We start from the raw sequence: 20,177 nt of genomic DNA, 5'->3' as shown, positions 1-20,177 counted from the left end.
ATAACATCTAAGATTCCAAGTCTACAACCTTTTAAAAATAATAAATACATAATACATTGGATCGATTTGGATTGGATTGGTTTTCACCAAACAAACCGAAAATTGGTCCAATCCAATTAAAATATGTGGTTGTTTTTTGGCTTTTAATTTTTCAATTTTCGATTAATTTGGTTATCGATTTTTTGGTTCAGTCACCGTGGTTTGAATTGGTTAATGAACACCCTTGCAATGCATCCGTAACTTACTTTATATATATAACTTAATTTGGCAAGGATTATTGGTAATGTTATTTAATAATTCTTAATAAAGAAATATTTATTTTCAAAATAATTTTTAACACTCTAAAATTTACAAACGTGGGAAATGATTAATTTATACCAATGTGAGAAGAAAAACCTTTACACTTAATCTTAATCATTATTATTATTTCCATATAATGATTGGACTAATATATATATAGGTAAAATCCATTCTGCAGCCGCTTTACGTACAGCAACGACAGGTGTATGGTTATGATTCCCCACATTTAATACTTTCATCTTTTGTATGGTTATGATTCCCCACATTTAATACTTTCACGTATATATATGACAAATATTTGACTGCTGCACGTACACCAGCTGCAGAAATGTAAAACTCATATATATATATATATATATTAAATGCAATATTAGTACAAATACTGATTTACTGGCATAAATAAAATAAAAATTGATGAGTCAAAATATTATTAGGTGCAAATGTATTAAAAATATTAATTAATTCCATACAACTAAAATATTAAGTATTAAAATTTTAAAACTATCTAATGACAATACTAATTATTAATCCCTACTGGAGAATGAATTAATTTAAATAATTAAATGATGAAGCATATAAAATGATTAATGCATAGATCGTGTTATTTATAATTTTTTTAAAAATTATTTAAAGCTTGAATGAAAGTGTGCTAAAATATAATTAAGATTGAATTAAAATCATCAATAAAATTGTAAAATAAAAAGACAAAGAGTTATAAAAGCACATCTGTTTTCATGTTATAAAAAACGTTATCTCGTCGTGAAAAATGAATTTAAATAATATGTTTCTTCTTTTTGATAACTCTAAAAAATTTAAACGATATATAAAATTTAAAATAATTCACAAAATGCGTGAAAAAATATAAGTTCTATAGGTGTATATGGCAAAGTGGCAGGAATTTTTGCTATTCTCCTCCTGTGGATCTGTTGAAGCTACTCTACTCCGAAGCAAGGGCTGCTGCTAGGATCTGCATTAGGGCTCCATACTGATTTTAATTTTCTTTTTTCTCTCTCTGTCTTTGTTTTGTTTTCTTGGGGCTTTTCCCCTTTATTGTACCAAAAAAATGACAGCCCAAGAAGAACTACCGGGAGTGCAAGGGAAACGTAACCTTAATCTTTAAGGTTAATTAAAGGGGGCTTATGAAGTTTAACCGTTACTTACGCTATTTATTCCTTAATCCGTTAGTGTGAACTTCCCATGGCAATTTTTTATATTTTTTTGAAATTTCTCCCCAGTTTATCAATTATTCCATTATTCTCCCTACTACGTTTTTAACAGATACGCATACCAAAAGCTAGTGCTAGGTGGGTTTTTGCAAACTATATTCTCTCCAGTATCCATTTTACTCAATGAGTTAACAATCAATCTTCTCTCTCTTTTCCCTTCTAACACAAACACAATTTTAGTTACAATATGATTCGAGGAATCAACACCATTCACTTCGTTATTCACCCCAATGAATTTTAAACTAAATTGAATATCATGTTTCATTAATTTTACATTAATTCATTATCTTGTTTAATATTTAAAAATAAAATAAGATCAATGTATTTTGCAAATTATAGGAGATATGGCTGGTCCATTGAAGAATTTAGAGAACCTCCTCAGGGTTGCCTTCCTCTAGGGCAGAATGACTTACAGGGAGTTGCCTTCCCCAGGCTGATCATTTGTAGTTCGCCTTTCTCCTTGTTTTTAACTTTTCATTAGTATAAAAAAATAAAAAATACTGTCTCGAAAGAAACTTGCGGTTTAGAATCGTCTCAGCAATTTATATATACATTTAAGTTTAGGTCGAAAATATTGGCCCAACTCATACATCTTTGAAGCCACTTTTATCTTTTTCTCGGGTCTTTGGAAACGAAAAAAACTATCAGAGATCCAAAACTGTGGAAACCAAGCGACTAGCTTCCAAAAAATCAGACCAAGAGACCAAGGGGCTATTGAAACCGCTATAACCAATTTTTCAGGATTTTTAAACTAACCATCTGAGAGTAATTATAGGCTTTTCACCCAAGATAACTAATACATTTAAAGTGATTACATGCCTAACATTTCAAAACTTGATACATGACAGATTCCATCTTCGCGGTTCATATCCTCCAGTTCTGCTAAACCATTGATAATAGAAATATTAGTTTTATCTTTAATCGGCACAAGGGGGAATACTTTGGTTACACCTATACAAACAGCATATTCAACTAAAACTAACATCGATTCAGTGATATTTCCCTTTTTAAACTAATTTAACTACTTTCAAATTAGGTAACTCGGTTACCCCGTCGTGTAAAAGACTACTTCGCCTGATTTTGGATTGGAATCTAAACGAATTGAAATTTACGCCTGTGCAAACCATGAAAATAGAGTCAAAATTATATCGAGATTTTGAGGATTTTTTTTATTCTAGACTTTTTTTCATTTTTCTTTTTCTTTTCCAACTAAGCCTGCAGAACAAGACCAAGAGACATTAAAAGAGTTGCCAGAAGTTTCATATTTTTTCCATGGCTATCATCTATCTCATTTTTCCTTCCTTCGTCTTCTTAGAAATGAATTCCATTTCCCCGATGCTATCCCTCCACTCCCCCACCCATCTCCCTTGGAAACAAGTTCTCCCACTGTACATTAACCAAAATTATTGCCTAAAAACAAGGGGAAAATTAAAAAAACAGGGAATTTTAGCTTCATATTTTTCTCCAGCTGAAAGCGCCATCATTTTCTCATCCCTACATGTGTTCTTTCCATTCTGATAATATTTACGAATCGACCCTGCTAATCCCAATACGCTTCACGGAAGCGTTTCTAAACCCATCATCAGCTGCCTGAAAACACATCCCCTTCTGCTGTTCCAACCCCGCCATATAACTCCTCACCTCCTTTCTTATCATATCATGCATCACACCCAGCAACTCTGCACTAAAATTAAACGGCTCTAACCCCTTCTGCTTCGATCCCGAGGGATCGTGAAACTGCTGTGGCACCGGCACCGCCATCGGCGCCGCCATTATCGGCATGAAAGGGATAGTATTTGATGGTGGGGGCGGGGCATGAGTTGGCTCGATTACCCGATTCGAGACCTCCGAAGAGTCTACGCCGGGAAGGGATAGGGATAATGAAGTGGGAGGGTCATTGGAAGACGACGTCGTTTCTACGGGTGGTAGAACCCCGCCGGTCCTCGGAACAGGTCGGTACACGTGAGACGAAGACGCAACTGGTACACTGGACTCGCTCATATCGGATCCAGAGGGGCTACCGGGCGTTGACGGGTTCATGTAGAGTCCGGTGGAGATCGGAAGAGCAGCGCCTGCACTCACGGATCTCTTCAGAGGCTGAAGGTCATCGATCATCATGGAAGCGCACTTGCGCTTCAGGGTGGAGTTCCAGTGGTTCTTTATGGCGTTGTCGGTTCGGCCCGAGAGGAGACGGGCTATGGTGGCCCACTTGTTGCCGAAACGGGCATGGGCCCTGATTATAGTGTCGTCCTCTTCTGGCGTGAAGGCCCGGTGCTCCACCTGAGGAGATAGCTGATTGCACCAGCGGAGCCTGCAGGACTTGCCGGAGCGACCCGGAATGGACTTGCTTATCAGGGACCAATTCCTGGGCCCGTGCTTCTCCACGAGCTTCTGCAGAGCCTCGTCCTCTTCGGGGCTCCATGGACCCTTGATCCGATCCATGTCTTTTCTGGTGACGGCTGAGTTCATCTCCTCCCTTGAGAAGATTTCAAAGGATGCTAAATAAATAATAAATTATGAAAGGTAAGGGTTGTGAGCTGTGACTGGAGAATAGTGAGAAGAAGAGGAAGAAGAAGCTCCTATGTTTTATCGATGGTGAAGCATTGGTTTGGTTTGGTGGTGCTAGGGTTGCTTATATCTGAGAGGGATAGGGTAAGAGGACACCGGTTGGGCAAGTTAGGTTTTGGATTTGTCAGCGAGCGTTATGGGCAATCGGTACCGCTTCTTCCAGGGAAGCGGTTGGCTTGGGATTTGGGATACAGCTGTCAAAGGACACGCGTCACTCTTCAGCTTCTCCCATTTACACAAGTCACCCTCCCTCCTTTCGTCTTATCATTTCAAATTAATATCAAACTCAATTAAAATACAACTAAACTATTTCCCCCCATGCAAGAGCGCGTCTATTACACACAACTACGCTCCACTTAATTATAGCCTCCGCCCTTGCCTTGCTTTCGACCTGGGGATGAGAGCCTTCACCTTACTGTTTACTTGTATTATTATTGCATCACCTCAAGATTTTTTCTTTTCTTGTATAAAACTTGACGTATAATATTTAGAGTAATAAATATCAGTGAAAAAGGATTAAGTTTGTTTTTATTAAAAAATAATAAGTAAAGGGGAGGGGGGTTGTGTTTTAAGTTTGAACGCAAGGGGAAAGTGCATTTCACGGGATGGGATGAGGTTGTGGGATAGTTATGTGAATGGAACAGTTCTGGAAGTTAATATAGACAAAGGAGAGGCTGAGAACCAGAATTTTCACGTTAAAATAGCATTTAAAAGAAAAAGAGAGAACAAAAACGGAAAGGAAAAAATAAGATAACGATGATAACGGTTGGGTTGGGGTTGGGTGAGGTTCCTTCTGCTTTGGTTTCAGTTTGACTGAGGACTCCAGGCTGTAGAGCATTTCGTGTGGGATTTTTAAGTTTCGTCCTTTTCTTGGAAAAATAAGAGTGGGGACCCACCGGTAGTCTGAGCTGGAAGAAAACGACAAGATCGGTCGCCGAATCGGAGGGCGAATCATTACTGCTTTTCTGTCAGTCCAGCCTGTATTCTATACCTGCCACCCCCACCACCATATCATCTATAACGGCCTATTCTCTCTCTCTACACCCACCCACCCACACGTGCCGGTTACTTGCATTCCCTCTTTCAAATAACACCCTGCAGTCCTGTACGGAGCCGGTTATCTCACAATCCCCAAGGCCAAGGCACTTTCCTCTCATCTTCCTCAACCCTTGTTATGCCCTTCAGCTCCTGTTCTTAAAACTCTCTAATCTTTGCATAGTTGCATTTCTTTAATTCATTTTAGTTTTAAAAACTATAATATTATAAAGCCCACGTATTTGTCAGGAACAAAATATTTTTTAAAAAAAAAAAAAAAGATTAATTAATTAATAAAATGAAAGTGGAGGATTAGGGGATGGATTAAAGAAAGGTATGGGAAAAGGGCGAGACAGAAGGTTGTCGGGTAGGATGGGGTATTCAAATGGGAAAGAAAAGATATCACTATTATGATCAAACAGATCCGTATCCATATCTGTTACTCGTACGTCGTACGTATACTACCTGCCGAGTGGACCTCTTCCTTCTTAAGTTTATGTCTCTCTACACTGCACTGCACACACCAAAGAAAAAAAAAAATCAGGTCTACATTTTCTCAATTTAATATAACCCTTTCCGCCTTTCGTACCCTTAACTTTTGTTAATAATTAAAGATCAGTTTTCTTTTTTGTTTCTTTGGCCCTTGACCTGTCTTGTAAATAAAAAATAAAATTAAAGCAGCTTCACCTGGTAATTGATTAACATTGGGAAAATGAAAGGTTCCTTTCTTTTTTTTTAGAAAAAATTGTTTAACCAAATAACTTTTAAAATACACAATGAGTAAATAAGTTTTTTTTTTAAAAAAAATTATTGCAGTATTTTTTCAAAACATAAAAACAATAATTTAAAAATAATTAAAAAGTTTAATCTAAAAAAAAATGCACCCTAAATCAAGGAGCAGCATATTTTCTGGCTGGGTAGAATTAAGGGAGATATTGGAAGCGGTAGAATTAGAAATGGACTGTTAAATGAAAGAGTTCGACGGTCACACTAACGATCATTTTGGATTCGTATTTTGCTTTGCAGCTGTATTCACTGAAAGCAAACTATGACATTATTAGTGAAATGGATGCGAAAGCATTCTTTTTCCAAAACGAGAAAAGGGATACGGAGAATTGTACTTTGGCAGCATTGAAACCGTTGCGTGGGGACAGCTGTAAATAAGGGTACTCAGTACTCACTGAGTCACTTTTTAAAAAAAAAAAAATTAAAAAATCTTTTTGGTTCCTCTCCTCACTCCACCGGTTCAGTCATTTTTTATGTTAATCCTTCGACACGTCGCTAGGGCTTGATCACGTGCTTGAGCATCGCGCAAAGCAGACACACGTGGCACTTGCACCCCCTGAAGCGGCAAAGCAGCAAGCTACCCCTGTTAAATTATCAAAGTGCCCCGTCGTGGTGTTGTTTTAGTCAGCTCAGCTGAGTTCCCTCCATACTGAATCGTTGACGCTGATTCGAATTATATTTGTTAGCGGAAAACAAAGAGGTCTAAATCCGGACGACAAGGTACGGAAGGTGAATAATTTCCTACCTCCCTCACGAGATGGGGTCATAGGGATGGTGCTTGTGCTTTCTGCACAGTTATCGTGCTTATATATGATTGTTAGGTCCCAAAAAACTATATTACTACACCGAATGACATACGCTCAGAAGTAAGTGCTATAATTGGCTTATATCTAGTATTTCAATCATTGTGCACAAACATTAAGTTTATAGCCAACACGTAGGTGTGTACACAGCATTGGCAACAATAGTAAATATGTCAAAAAGTGTGTACCTAGATCTTTATCCTCTTGTTTATAAGGATTACTTCTAGGGTTTATGTAGATCTCTCAGTTGCAGAAGGATTCAACTTCCTTGCAGTTGAGATAATGATTCCAACCCAAGTATCTTGTTTAATATTGTTAGGATAATTGAGTATTTATCTCTTAGTGGATACTTAAGTAGGTAGTTAGGATATGGTATATATCCATAACAATTGCCCCCAACTCGGTATTCCGAAGCTCGGAATGCCGGGGTATTTGCGTGTTATCTCGGACTTGCTTATGCCGAGGTGTTGCCGAAGTATTTCCTACTTTAGTCGGTAAATGGAACATAACCTCGATATCTGCCATGTCGACAATGTTATGTTCCCTTTATGAGCAATTTCGAATTTTCTGCTGCTTTTGGCAAAATCTTCTCTATCGTATTAGGCCGTGGTATAGATCTCGGTCATCATGTCGTGGATAAGATTTTGCCTGACCCTTGCCATTTCAGTGTGACCTTTTACTTAACCTTGACGGTTATGAACTCCATGTGTCTTATGGCTATTGGGAGTTTACGCGTCGTGGGCAGTGAGTCATTCTGTACCTGTGTACGTGATGATTACATGCATTTAATGTGTGCAGAGTGATATTCTATCCCTGGTTGCTTAACTGTTTGCAACCCTTTCATCTTCGCGCGTAGAATAGGTTTTTGCTTTAAATTCTTCTTCTCACATCATTTGCAATTTTCATTTCGTTCTGCATTTTCCTTTTCTGTGCACTTCCTCTCCCCCTTTGACTTCACCTCGGACGTGTTTTGTCTTCGAGTTTCTTCACTATCGTCTTTAATCAGGATCGTCGAGGACTTCTGAGTTCTGAGTCTGCTTATCCTTTCTTTGTTTCCTTTAAACCAGGTACTTCTTCCTCCTTCAATTTTCTTTCTCCATTTGCTTCTTCGTATTAAGAATTTGTTTTATTTCTTAATGAGGAGGGATATTGAGTTAAGTCCCTTTGCCTCATCCCTAGTTGGGTGTTTCAAGGGAGACATCTTCCTCTTGTTTCCTTTTCTGGAATGGATAATGAGTGTTCCTGGTTTTTCTGGTATGACTGTTGGACGAGGTGGTGAGGAGGATGAAGAGGTGGTAAAGCAGTTACCATGGGCAGTCTAATATTGGTTCTATGGTAAGGAATACACTGAGGAGGAGAAGCTTCAACAGCTTCTTCGGGATCCTCGAGGAAGTCGCCGGAGTTCCCGAGGTAGACGCGGCAGGAGAGGGAGAGGTCGGAGAGGGAGAAGGGAACGTCAAACTCAACTCAATTTTGGTAGGGGTGAATCCCCTTCGGTCTCGAATCCTGTAGTTCCTCCTGGGTCGAGCTCCTCTCCTGATCCATTTCCTTTGTCTTACATTTTCCCCCATCTCAGGTTGCTCCTGGCCCGATATCCATTCTAGATTGGATCCCTCCCCTCGGGCTTAGTGATAGCTCTTCTAGTTCATCCTCTGAATTAGGTTTTTCGAGGTCTAAGACCACTTTTACCCCCTTCAACGATTTGACTTCACATCAGATGTCGTTTGATGATCTTGTCAGTTGCTCTGACAGAACTATCCTTTTTTCTTGGAGTCCATGTTCATTGCCATTCGAACCTGGTAGCTCGAGGTCGGATTTCAGTAGCATCATTTCCAGTTACAACTAAAGCATCAACATACACCAACAATGTTGTGAAAGAGTGTGAATTCTGAAGAACGAATAATGAGTGATCTGGAACTGACTAAACATATCATAGAGAACGTAGACAGCGAACAATTTTCTCATTCCATTGATGGCTTGCTTGCTTTAATACATATAAGCATTTGTGTAGCTTGCAAACAACATTACGAATTGAACATTGAATACCAAGAGGGAAAGATATAAAAACTTCTTCATGTAATTCGCCATGTAAAAAAGCATTATCTACATCTAATTATTCTAGGTGACAGCCCTTAGCCACTGCAACGGCAAGTAGTATCCGAACTGTAGTCATCTTTGCAACAGGTGAAAAAGTTTAAAAGTAGTCAATTCCTTTGCATTGACTGTAGCCTTTAGCAACAAGGCGTGCTTTGTATCGATTAACATAACCATCTGATTTTCTCTTATTTTGTGTACCTACTTGCAGCCTATGGTTTTCTTGTTAGGAGGGAGCTCAACTACAGACCAGGTGTTGTTGCGTTTAAAAGCCTTAAACTTATTATTCATGACATCTTCCCATTAAGGAAAAAAAGAAGCTTGCTTATAGGAAATAGGTTCAGACTCAGTACACAGATTATTACAAAAATGTATAAAATATGAAACATTTAGAATAAGAAAGGACATTAGACAATGGATAAGAAGGAACCGAAACCGTACATGAGGATGTATTGGTGTCTATCAAACTCGATAAACCACAGTGAAAATCTGTTTGATAGTGAGGCCTTGTTTTAGCTCTTGTGGAACGTTTAACAGTAGAACCAACTTGATCACAGATAATTGGAGCTATTGGATTATTGATTATAGGTGAAACAAGAACGCTGATTATGGGATCAGCTAATACAATAGATGGAGACATAATAGTAGAGGTTGTGTGAGAATCAATATCATAATCAATGTTAGAAGGTTGAACATGGAATGAAACAATGCTGGGCATTTTTTACTCGAAGAAAGGAAAATGAGACTCATAAAATATGACATTTCGAGAGGCAAAAATATATTTTGAGATAATATCAAGAGCCACACAACCTTTAGTTCCTTGCTTATAATCAAGAAAAATGCTTTTTCTGGCATGAGACTCGAACTTGGATCGATTGTGAGTGAGTGTGGATGCAAAGCATAAAGAGCCAAAGACCTTGAAAGGAACAAAGGATGGTGCAGTTCCAAGGAGCAATTAATAGGAAGACTTATTTTGAAGAACATGAGTGATGAGACGGTTTATGATATGAGCTGCATGAGTAATGCAATAACACCAGTAAACTTTAGAAATATTTGATTGGAAAAACAATCCACATGCAATCTTTAGAAGATGTTGATGTTTAGGCTCTACAACTCCATTTTGCTGTGGACATTCAACACAAGATGTTTAGTGAAGTATCCATTTGGAGCTATAAAATCTTTCATAAGAAACTGTAGTCTATTATCTGTACGAAGCACTTTAACGACATAATGAAATTGAGTTCCAACATAAGACAGAAAGCTACGTATATGTGATCGTGTCTCAGCCTTACTTTTCATTGGTATTACCCAAGTAAACCGTGAATAATCATTTATCAAGGTTAAAAAGTATTGATGATCATAAATTAAAGTGATTGCATGAGGACCCTGTATATCCATACACAAAAGATCAAAACCAGACAGCGATTCTTAAGTACCTAAAGGAAAAGATAAATGCTTTTGGTTTGAGTATTGACAAACATCACAAACATCAACTTGAGGATTACATGAAATAAAAGGGAAAGCTTTTGACATACTATGCATCATTGATGAAAATCAATGACTAAGTCGTTTATGCCAAATTGTAGAGTCAATTGTTGTATTATTGCAGCTTTTATTTTGAGTTTCTCTGATAGAATTTCAACTTGGTATAATGAGTATGAACGAATTGTTATGCTGATTTGCAGTACCAATCATCCTCCCAGTGGTATTTTGCATAATAGAACAAGTGACTAATCCAAAAATAACATGGCAATTTGAGTCACGAAGGAGTTTGGTTGTGGATACAAGATTCACACAAAATTTTGAAACATATAAAACATTTGAAATAATGAGAAATGATGACAAGTGTATGTTTCCAGAATGGGTAGCAAAGACTTGAGAGCCATCAGTTAACTTGATTGGAATGGGACTAGTTTGTCGAGGGCATGAAAAAAGATCAAAACAATAAGTTATATGATTAGTGGCACCTGTATCTAAAATTCATTGGAATTAATTATTTCCTACATTCGAAGTAAAAAGACTCACTTGTCTTTGGTGAAGTAAAAAGACTCACTTCTATCATACTTTCCTCCATCTGAATTCTCTGCACACTCGAAAGGATCATCAGTGTCACGAGTGACTAAGTTTGCTTTCCAATTTACCTGGCTTCTGTACCTTGGAGGATAATTGTGCTTTTTAAAATACATTTCAATTATATGGTTCGTTCGCCCACAACGTGTATATATGTTTCATGGATTTGAGTGTCCTCTCCTATAGTTTAAGTGTCCTCTTCCTCTGTAGGATCTTTGACCACGAAATTTTGGTTGTTCACTCACATTAAAGAAAGCCTTCGTATCAATGCTTGTATCTACATTGATTTGACGTTCTTGCTTAACAATCAAAGAGAATACTCGATGGATATTTGGGACTGGATCCATAAGCATCACCTGAGAACGAACATGAGCAAACTGATCTTTAAGACATCGCAAAAAATGAATAATGTGATCGTTTTCCTTGTTGTTTCTTGCATCAGTCTGCATCGTCATACCAAAAGCACAATTCGGGTTGCATTTGCATTTTGGCAATGACTATAATGTATCAAGCTCGTCTCAGAAAGTCTTGAGTTTAGTAAAATATTGAGTAACTATATCATCACTTTGACTCAATCTATACATGTCTTCCTGGATATCTGCAATACAAAACACATCAGTTTGGGAAAAACTCTAACTGAGATACTTCCATACATCAGGAGTCATTTCCATCCATACAATTGAGTGAACGATCGAATCTGTATTTGAGTGATGCAACCATGACAATACCATGGTATTACATCGATCCCACGCCAAGAATATAGTATCAGATTATTGTGAAGGAGTTGTAATAGTCCCGTTCAAAAAACCAGGCTTGTTCGAACGCAATGCCATATTCATCGATCTGGCCCACGTGTGACTGCTTTTGCCATCTAAAACTAGATACACTAACACCAACAAAGGTTTTCGTTTGGATGCAAGAAATATGGACTTGATTGATTCATATGAACATCTAAAGATGAAACGAAGGGTGGAGGAGATGAATCATTCTGTTTTTCTTGAGCCATTGTCAAGAATAGAGTGTTTCTTGTGTGGAAGCAAAAAGTGGATACCAAAGCCACTATATGAGCTCTGATACCATCAAAGAAAAAAAAAAGAATCCAGAGAAAATATCATGAATTTTAAAAATCGAATAATGGCTTCATTAAGTTGAAAGAGATACACATGGAGACTTATATAAAAACTAAAACTAATAACAACAACTCGACTACACACGTGTAAGAAAGCGGGAAAAATGGAGCTAACTAAAACATAAAAATAACCAACAAATAAGTAACAATAATGCCCTAGAGCTAACATGGCTAATAAATTACAGTGAATGAAATACATATCAGATATATCACTAGTAATAAAAAGGGTACAGGTTATTGGATCAGGTTTGTTCTCTGTATAATACCTATTTTTCTTATGATCATTATGAAAATTGGTTCTTTATATTTTGTCTTCAGAATAGAAAAATAAATCACACTTTAATTTTTGTCTTAGAATTTTTTTTATTGTTTTCATGGATTATTTACTATCATTTCATACCACCGCCATCAACGTTGTTGGAGCCGGTTCTAGACCACCCTTCATATATCCAAAACACTTGGGCCTACCCCCAAGGGGCCTTCAAGAGGTCATACATGTACCTTTTCATAGTGAATATATGAACCTCAATGCAAAGGATCAATCACTCCCCTGCATAACTCACTACACTCACAATGTGATAGACACATTTGCACATGTAGTGAGGTATAGGGCAAATATTTATGGCTTCTTTATCTCTCTCATCATTAGGGAATATCTCCCCCTTACATATATTCTTCCTCTTCACCCGAGGAGATGATACAAATGGATAATTAGTATATTGTTACACAAGTGAGGGGAATTAGGGAGTTTGTTATTTTGTATTTTGTTACTCCTTTTTAGATACTTGTTATTCCCTTTTAGATACTTTTTATTCCCTTTTAGAAACTTCTATAATCCCTTGTAAATTTAAATAGAGCATTTACTTCTAAATGGTCGGTTTGAATTTAAGAATGTCCATGTATAAGAGATCTATAATTTTAGGGTTCTCGTTTTATCCTTTAACATGACACACAAAAGTTTCCCACACACACAACATTTTGTGGGGCTCGCACTTTTTAAAGCAAAAAAAAAAAAATTATGACACGCAAAACGAATCTCTATAACATTACACAATCATTTTTCCTACAACATAACTCTTATAAAACCCATAATTTCAATGTAAATTTTTGTTTAGGATGATGATTCATTTTTGTCTTAAGATAAAAAAAAACTTCTTATCTATAACTCTTTTACATAAAATATAACTATTTAAGCCAAAATGGTTTATTGAATGAGAAAAGTGTTTATCCTTTTAAATGACACAATTTATATCCTTTCACTCTCACAAAGAGGTAGGACCCACACCTTTATTTTTTTTTGTCAACTCTCTCTCCTCCTTTAACTAACTCTCATTCTCTCTTAAAATGACACAACTTTACATCCTTTAAAATGACACACATTTTTTCCTTATTCAATAGATTAAAACATCTAAGGACATAAACACCAGAGAGTAGCGAGCAAGAAGTAAATTAGAACATATGAAAATGGCTGGTTAATCAAGGAGCATAACATGACACAGGGCCCCAACTATGAATATTTTTGAATCCTCTCTTTTTTACGTTACAAGTGGGGGTGAAAAGTAGGCTGGGTTGGACTAAGTTTTGCCCCGAAAAGTCCAAGTCTGCGCCAAAAAAACTCAATTTGGCCTGACCCAAGCCTAGTACGAGTCTAACTGATAGCCTGACTTGACTCGTTTATAAAAAAACAAATAGTCTGCCTGGCTCGTTAGCCTGTTAATTTCTAACTTTCGAACAGAACCATGAATCAACTTTACAAAATACTCAAATTCTATTGCTAAACTAAAAATCATAATTTCAACGTCCAAACAGAATCATGAATCACAACAAAACTCATACAATATGCATTTAAGTCACTTTTAAAATCAAAATGCTCAAACTAAATAACATATATTTCATCAGATCCAAAAAACAAATCCATACTATGTAAATTAAAATAACTACATGAATCCAACAAACACATCACGATGCTTGTAGTAAGTATAACTTCTTCCAAAAACGTTTAATATATTCATATACATAATCTAACATGCTGAGATGTTAGTTCATCCTACATAAGAAATAAAGTCAGATTTTTATTAAATATAATTGAATATAATTAAGTTATAAATAATTACAATTGATTAAATTTATATCTTTTAATTTTTTTTCAAGACATACGTATTCTATTTTATTTTATTTAGAATAAAAAGTATAATATAGGCCGGCCTATAGGTCAGGCCTTCTGAAAGTGGGTTTACAAACTTTTTATTAAACAAAATTTTTCAAGGCCCAAGCCCGGCCCATTTTACGAAATATATTAGAGCAGGTCTGGCCTGACGTAGGCCGAGCCGTAGATCCCTGTAGGCTGGCCCGGTTCAGTCTCACCCCTAGTTACAAGTAACTTTTAAGCAAAAGTAAAAAAAAAAAACTTTAAAAAAGGTTAAAAGTTGTTTCGTTATTATATAATTATTTTAGCTTGAAAATTATTTAAAATCACATATTTTAAAAAAAAAATCTTTATCTTTTTCACTTTATTTCTTTGACTTTTTATTTAAAAAAACACGCAATTTAAGAAAAGATAAGAACATAAAAAAATTTCTCCTATAAATTTTTTGCTTTTGATATTTTTGTATTATAAAAAAAAATTATTATAAGAATTTTTCTCGAGATTTATTTGGTTTAATTTATTTATAAGTAAAAAAATAAAACTAAAAATAAGAAAATTCAAGGAGCCACTGTATCACCCGTCCAATTTCAACTACGTACGAGTCTTAATCCAGAGTTATTTGTTAGTATTTACTACTTATTTAGTATCAGGTTCAGAAGAATATATTTCTAGCACGTGAAAAACGACGGTGAAAGTGTCAGGGCCAGTCACCCTGCATCCCTATCCCTAACGGACAAGGACGACAGTTGTTACGATGGCTCCACTTAAATTTGTGTTCCTCTTTCACCCATGCCACGTATGTACCTGAATTTTAGTTCAACCTCAGACACGAGAAGTGGTCCCAACGAAAAGTTATTCTGTAAGTATTATATCAATCTACTAAAGATGTTATTTTGAGAATAGATAAAAATACATAATAATCATGTATATGTTATTGAATTAATTCAGAGATTAAACTACTTGAATATTATTCTTACAGTTTATAAACATTTTTTTATGTCAACTAGATGGCCCATGTCATCGAACTTTGTCGTCGACGTGGTACTCACACGTCATACTACTCCTAGTAAAATTTTCTTTTTTCTCTTTGGTCAAATGTGAAAAATCTGTTTTATTATTGGGATAAATTCTTTTATCTATTATTTTTTCATGCTTATTTTATCTTCTAATACCATTAAATCAAAGTCTTAATTAGAGAAAAATGATAAAGATTAGTTATAATTATGATCTAACGATGTTAAAAAGTAAGAGATAAAATAGACATGAAATTAAATAAATAGTATAACCTATTTATTTATGGGAAAAATTTGTGTCCTTTAAAAGACACACACTTAAGGAATATTTGGTACAGAATAATTTTTTTTCCCCAAGAATCATGATTACCAAAAATATGTTGAAAAAATGAATTTTTTGATAATATGATCAAAAAGTTATTTGGTAGGTAAAAATAATACTAAAAATATTAGTTCAAATTTACTAATTCTATGTTTGATTGATTGTTAAATATTATTAGGAATGCCGAATTTTTCTAACACCTGAGATTCTATTTAGTTATATAATTTGTTCACAAATCAGAATTTCAGGAAAATAAAATTTTCAAAAAAAATTTAAAAATCTTCTACCAAACATAGACAAATTCTATCAATATCAATTTCTCAAAAATTCAAAAAAAAATTCATATACCAAAAGTTCCTTAAGTCATTTAAAAAAAAGATAAATATAAAAAGATATGAGTTCTACTGAAAAAATAAAAACACAAGTCTCATTTTTCTTTTTTATCTGTCTCTCTTAATATCATCTAAGTATATGTGCTTAAAATTACAGACACTTTTCTCTTCAATTATTATTAGTATATTTCGTTTCAATTCATTAGTCAGCACCGGCATTGTGATTGATTTGTGAAGGGCCCGTCTCAGGGAATGGTTTGGTTTTTATTTTATTTGTTGAATGTCGTCTATGTTATGGGAGCTTGGTTTTTTATGGCGGAAACTGTTGCTCTGTCTGCTTTCGAACCGTCAATGGATAAGCGATTGGGGAGGCAACGTCATGGGCCCCCCCTTGCCAGCTATATCGCATTACAATAACTTGTTTCCTTCTGTAATCTTTTTTTATTTCTTATTTTTGTTTGGGGATTTGTAAAGTAGAATAGGCTGACGATAAGTGACACTGACACCCTCGTATTCATATCCCATGATTCCCGCTGTCCCTCGTAAAATCGACTGTGGATAGAATAAAAATAAGTGGATTTATATCACAATAAAAATATAAAGAAGTGAATTAGTTTTTATTACAGAAAAAGTGTATATAATTTTAAAGAATATAAAGTTGTATCATTTTAAAAAAGAGAAAGAGTGTTGGAAGGAGAAAGGAAAAAGGGAATAGAGAAGATTATGGTGGGGATGGGGAACTTGTCCTGTACTGTTACTGCGTTTAGAGCTCTGTAATCAACACAAAATCTCCAAGACCCGTCTTTTTTCTTTACCAGTAGTACTGGCGAGCTGTAGGCAGAACGACTGGGACGAATTATTCCTTCTTGTAACATTTCGGATACTAGCCTTTCAATCTCGTTTTTCTGGTAGTGAGGGTATCTGTATGGTCGTACCTGTACTGGTTTTGTGTTTGGTAGTAGGTGAATGTGGTGGTTGGTTGGTCTTTGTGGGGGTAGGTGGGTAGGTGTAGTGAAAATGTCGGAGTAGGAGTCGATGATGTGGGAAATGGTGGATTTGATGGGGGGTTGTGGCTCGGTGTTTTGGGTTTGGATGGAGAGACACATTAGGAAGGATTCAACAGGCTCTTGGCCTATAAGCTTATGGAGTTGTGAGTTGGTAATTGGGGTGGGAGTGAGGCTAGTGTTTCCTTTTAGGAGAATGGGTTGTGATTTGTGATGGAAACTCATGGTCAGGTTTTCATAGTCGGTCATAACAGGTCCTAATGTTGACAACCATTGGACTCCCAAAACAATGTCAGCTCCGTTCAAGTCTAGGACATATAGGTCAATGTCAAATAGATGTACCTGTTGGAGTATGATTGGTACCTTTGCACATAATCCTTCACAGAATAGACTATCACCGTTTCCCACTTGTACCTTGAATTTCTTAATTGCCTGGATTGGTAGTTGTAAATGTTTCGCAACCCGGTTGGTGATGAAATTGTGAGTGCTACCGCTGTCGATCAGGATTTGTACTTTGAACCCATGGGCTGATCCTATCATCCGAAAGGACCTTGGTGAGTGGTGTCCAAATAAGGCATTATAGCTTATTTCTGTATAGGACGGAATCTCTGGTTGTTCTTCTTCTCTTGATTCCGGTTCTGATTCTGGTGTATCTTCCAAGTCGACAAGTACGCACATGAATGCTGAACCAGGTTTGCATTTATGTCCGAAAACATATTTCTCATCGCAGTTATAGCATAAGCCTTTCTCACGTCTTGCTGCCATGTCTGCCTGTGATAGGCGTTTGATAGGGATTGAGCTGCTTGTTATTGGTGTTGTCTTGCTTATGGGTTGTGTGGGTTGCATGGATCTTGGTGTCCAACGTGTTATTCTTTCCTCAGATTCTGCATAGTTTCTTGCTAGTCCCCAGGCAGCATGGAAATCCGCCGGTAAATGGGCTTGGACGTCGCTTTTCACCTTTGGTTTTAGGCCAGCAATAAATATACTTTTGCGAAGTGTATCGGGAATGCCTGTTACCCGACAAGATAAAGCTTCAAAAGCTGTTTGATATTCACGGACAGTACCCGTTTGTGTCAGCTTGCAAAGGGCCCCTGCTGGATCTTCGTAGGCCGTTGGCCCATATCGGCTTAGTATTGCAGCTTTAAACTCACGCCATGTTGTGAGTAACCCTTCACGAGAGAGGTTCCGGTACCAGCTGTTGGCGGGTGCATCAAGGTGAAAGGATGCTATACGGACTCGTTCGGCCTCTGGAATTGTGTAATAATCGCAATATTGTTCAGCCGAAAATATCCAATCTGTGGGATCTCCTTGGCCGTAGCGGGGAAAAATTAACCGTACTGGTTTAGGGCGAGGGGGATCTATTCGGTGTGGGCCTGGCCCCAAGACGCCGCCTGCGTTTGGAGTTGCCTGGTGTGTCTGGAGGATGCGGGTCATCTCGGCTTGGAAGCGTTCCATTGAACGATCCATCATGGTATTAAACTGCTCGGCAGTCGTCTGTTGTAGCTGTTGAAGGAACGCCTGTTGACGTTCTTCTGTGGTTTCCTGTTGCTGCAAAAGACCATTTATCTGGTCTTGCATCTGTGTCATGCGTGTATTTTTTTCGCCCATGGAGGGGAGTTCAGGAATGAAAGCACCAAATGTTGGAAGGAGAAAGGAAAAAGGGAATAGAGAAGATTAGAGGAAGGGAAAATTGGAAAAGGGAAGGAAGAAGAAATTTTGTCAAATCACTCTCTACTTTCATCCTTGTGTTTGACGTTTTTATAGAGATCCTAGTCTCTATCTGTAATTCAAATAACAGAAGCAAATAACAACTAATTCTATCAGTAATTGAAATAACAGAATGCAAATAACAACTAATCCTAAGTTTAGGAGATATCCTATCAATTAGCCAACTAATAGCTTTATTTGATAACAACTTGAATTTAAATAATTATCTAATAATAATCCTAATGCTGTTGGGTTCTGTCTCTGTAGCCCCAAGACTAGCGAACGTAGCCCTTGAGATATGGTGGGCTCTTCCTCGTGCGTGTGGACCGGTTACTTGGATATTGGGCCGCTACAAAGAGATAGATAAAAAAGAAGAGAGAATTGACAAAAAAAGTAAAGGTGTATATCTCACCTCTTTGTGATAGGAAAATGATATAAGTTATGTCATTTAAAAAGATAAATTTTTTTTATATAATATTAAATAGATGTTTATTTTTCTTATGTCACGTTTCTTAAAATTTCATATGCTACTCTCATTTCAATTTTGGTGCTCTATTTTTTTCTCTCATGTAGAGTCCATTATTTTTTTTATTTTATATGACGTAAGAAAAATAAAATCCTATAAAATATAAAGTTTCTTAAAATAAGTTGTGTGAGAAATACATTTAAAAAATATAAAATTATTAATATAATTTTACTGGTGGGATAAACTTTTGAATTCAACTGACTTTTTATAATAAAATATGGTTAATTGATTTATGTATATTTCATAATTTTATTAAATGTAACACTGAAAATTTATCTGCTGGGCTGTCCTCACGTGGTATCTATCGCCTTCGATCTCGATATGGGGAATCGCTTTTGCTTCCGATATCCTACGACGTCGCTTTTCCACTTTTATCGTGCTTAAGGACTAAGGCTTCCTTTTCCATGTCCTCCCCCCTCCCCTTAAAATTAGGAATGTAGTTTGGATTGAATTACTTTTCAATTAAAAATTATTCGATCGAATTTCTTTGATTTAATCTTTTAATTAATCATTCAGGTTTTTTTTTTTTTTTTCAAATTTTCTCCAATTCAGTTCAATTTTACTTGGTTTGGATTAAATTGATTTTCAATTTTTCAAAAAACCTAATTAATTTTAGGCATACAAATAACACGTTATATCAAAATAAAGTCATACAAAATTACAAGTCATCATAAAATTTAAGATTCAAACTAAAACAAATCAAACTCATGAAGAGATTAAAATAGAGAAATGGACAATAAAAAAAACTAAAATAGGATAGTTAACTATCAATAACATCCAATATTCTAAGCCACCGTCTTTTTCTTCTATACTTCATTCTTTCATCTTGCTCAATGGTCACTCTTTGTTCTTCAAAACAACTAACAATATAGCAATTTTCATGAAAATAAGAGATTAAGAGATGGTTCAAGTAACAATAAATTTAAAATAAATACATGAATAATTAAAATTAAAAAATAAAAAACTTACATCGTCAATTTTTAATTAGAATCAGCACCAAAATCATAATCAACTTCTTTATTTGTAGAAATATCTAAAATAAATATAATAAAATATTATTTGTAACTTCATAATTAAAAAAATACAAAGATGATATAAAATTAAAAAGTTATACAA

General features: G+C 35.9%; 2 protein-coding genes across 2 annotated transcripts; both read right to left on the bottom strand.

Annotated features, from left to right (window-relative positions):
- Positions 1-2,328: 2,328 nt before the first annotated feature.
- LOC133287454 (transcription factor MYB44) lies at positions 2,329-4,144 on the bottom strand. Its single transcript, XM_061485080.1, has one exon. The coding sequence runs from the start codon at positions 3,993-3,995 to the stop codon at positions 3,051-3,053; it is 945 nt and encodes a 314-aa protein (XP_061341064.1). The 5' UTR covers positions 3,996-4,144; the 3' UTR covers positions 2,329-3,050.
- Positions 4,145-16,492: 12,348 nt separating this feature from the next.
- LOC133287897 (uncharacterized) lies at positions 16,493-18,415 on the bottom strand. Its single transcript, XM_061485599.1, has one exon. The coding sequence runs from the start codon at positions 18,413-18,415 to the stop codon at positions 16,493-16,495; it is 1,923 nt and encodes a 640-aa protein (XP_061341583.1).
- Positions 18,416-20,177: the final 1,762 nt, after the last annotated feature.

Source organism: Gastrolobium bilobum, unplaced genomic scaffold (genome assembly GCF_033153095.1).
Source record: "Gastrolobium bilobum isolate Gb01-03AN ecotype WA unplaced genomic scaffold, APGP_CSIRO_Gbil_v1 utg2810, whole genome shotgun sequence".
NCBI classification, from domain to species: domain Eukaryota; kingdom Viridiplantae; phylum Streptophyta; class Magnoliopsida; order Fabales; family Fabaceae; genus Gastrolobium; species Gastrolobium bilobum.
This window is presented reverse-complemented; position numbering and strand designations above follow the sequence as displayed.

Excerpts from the sequence above, each read along its gene's own strand:
- LOC133287897 (XM_061485599.1), bottom strand. The coding sequence starts at position 18,415 with ATGACACAGATGCAAGACCAGATAAATGGTCTTTTGCAGCAACAGGAA.
- LOC133287454 (XM_061485080.1), bottom strand. The coding sequence starts at position 3,995 with ATGAACTCAGCCGTCACCAGAAAAGACATGGATCGGATCAAGGGTCCA.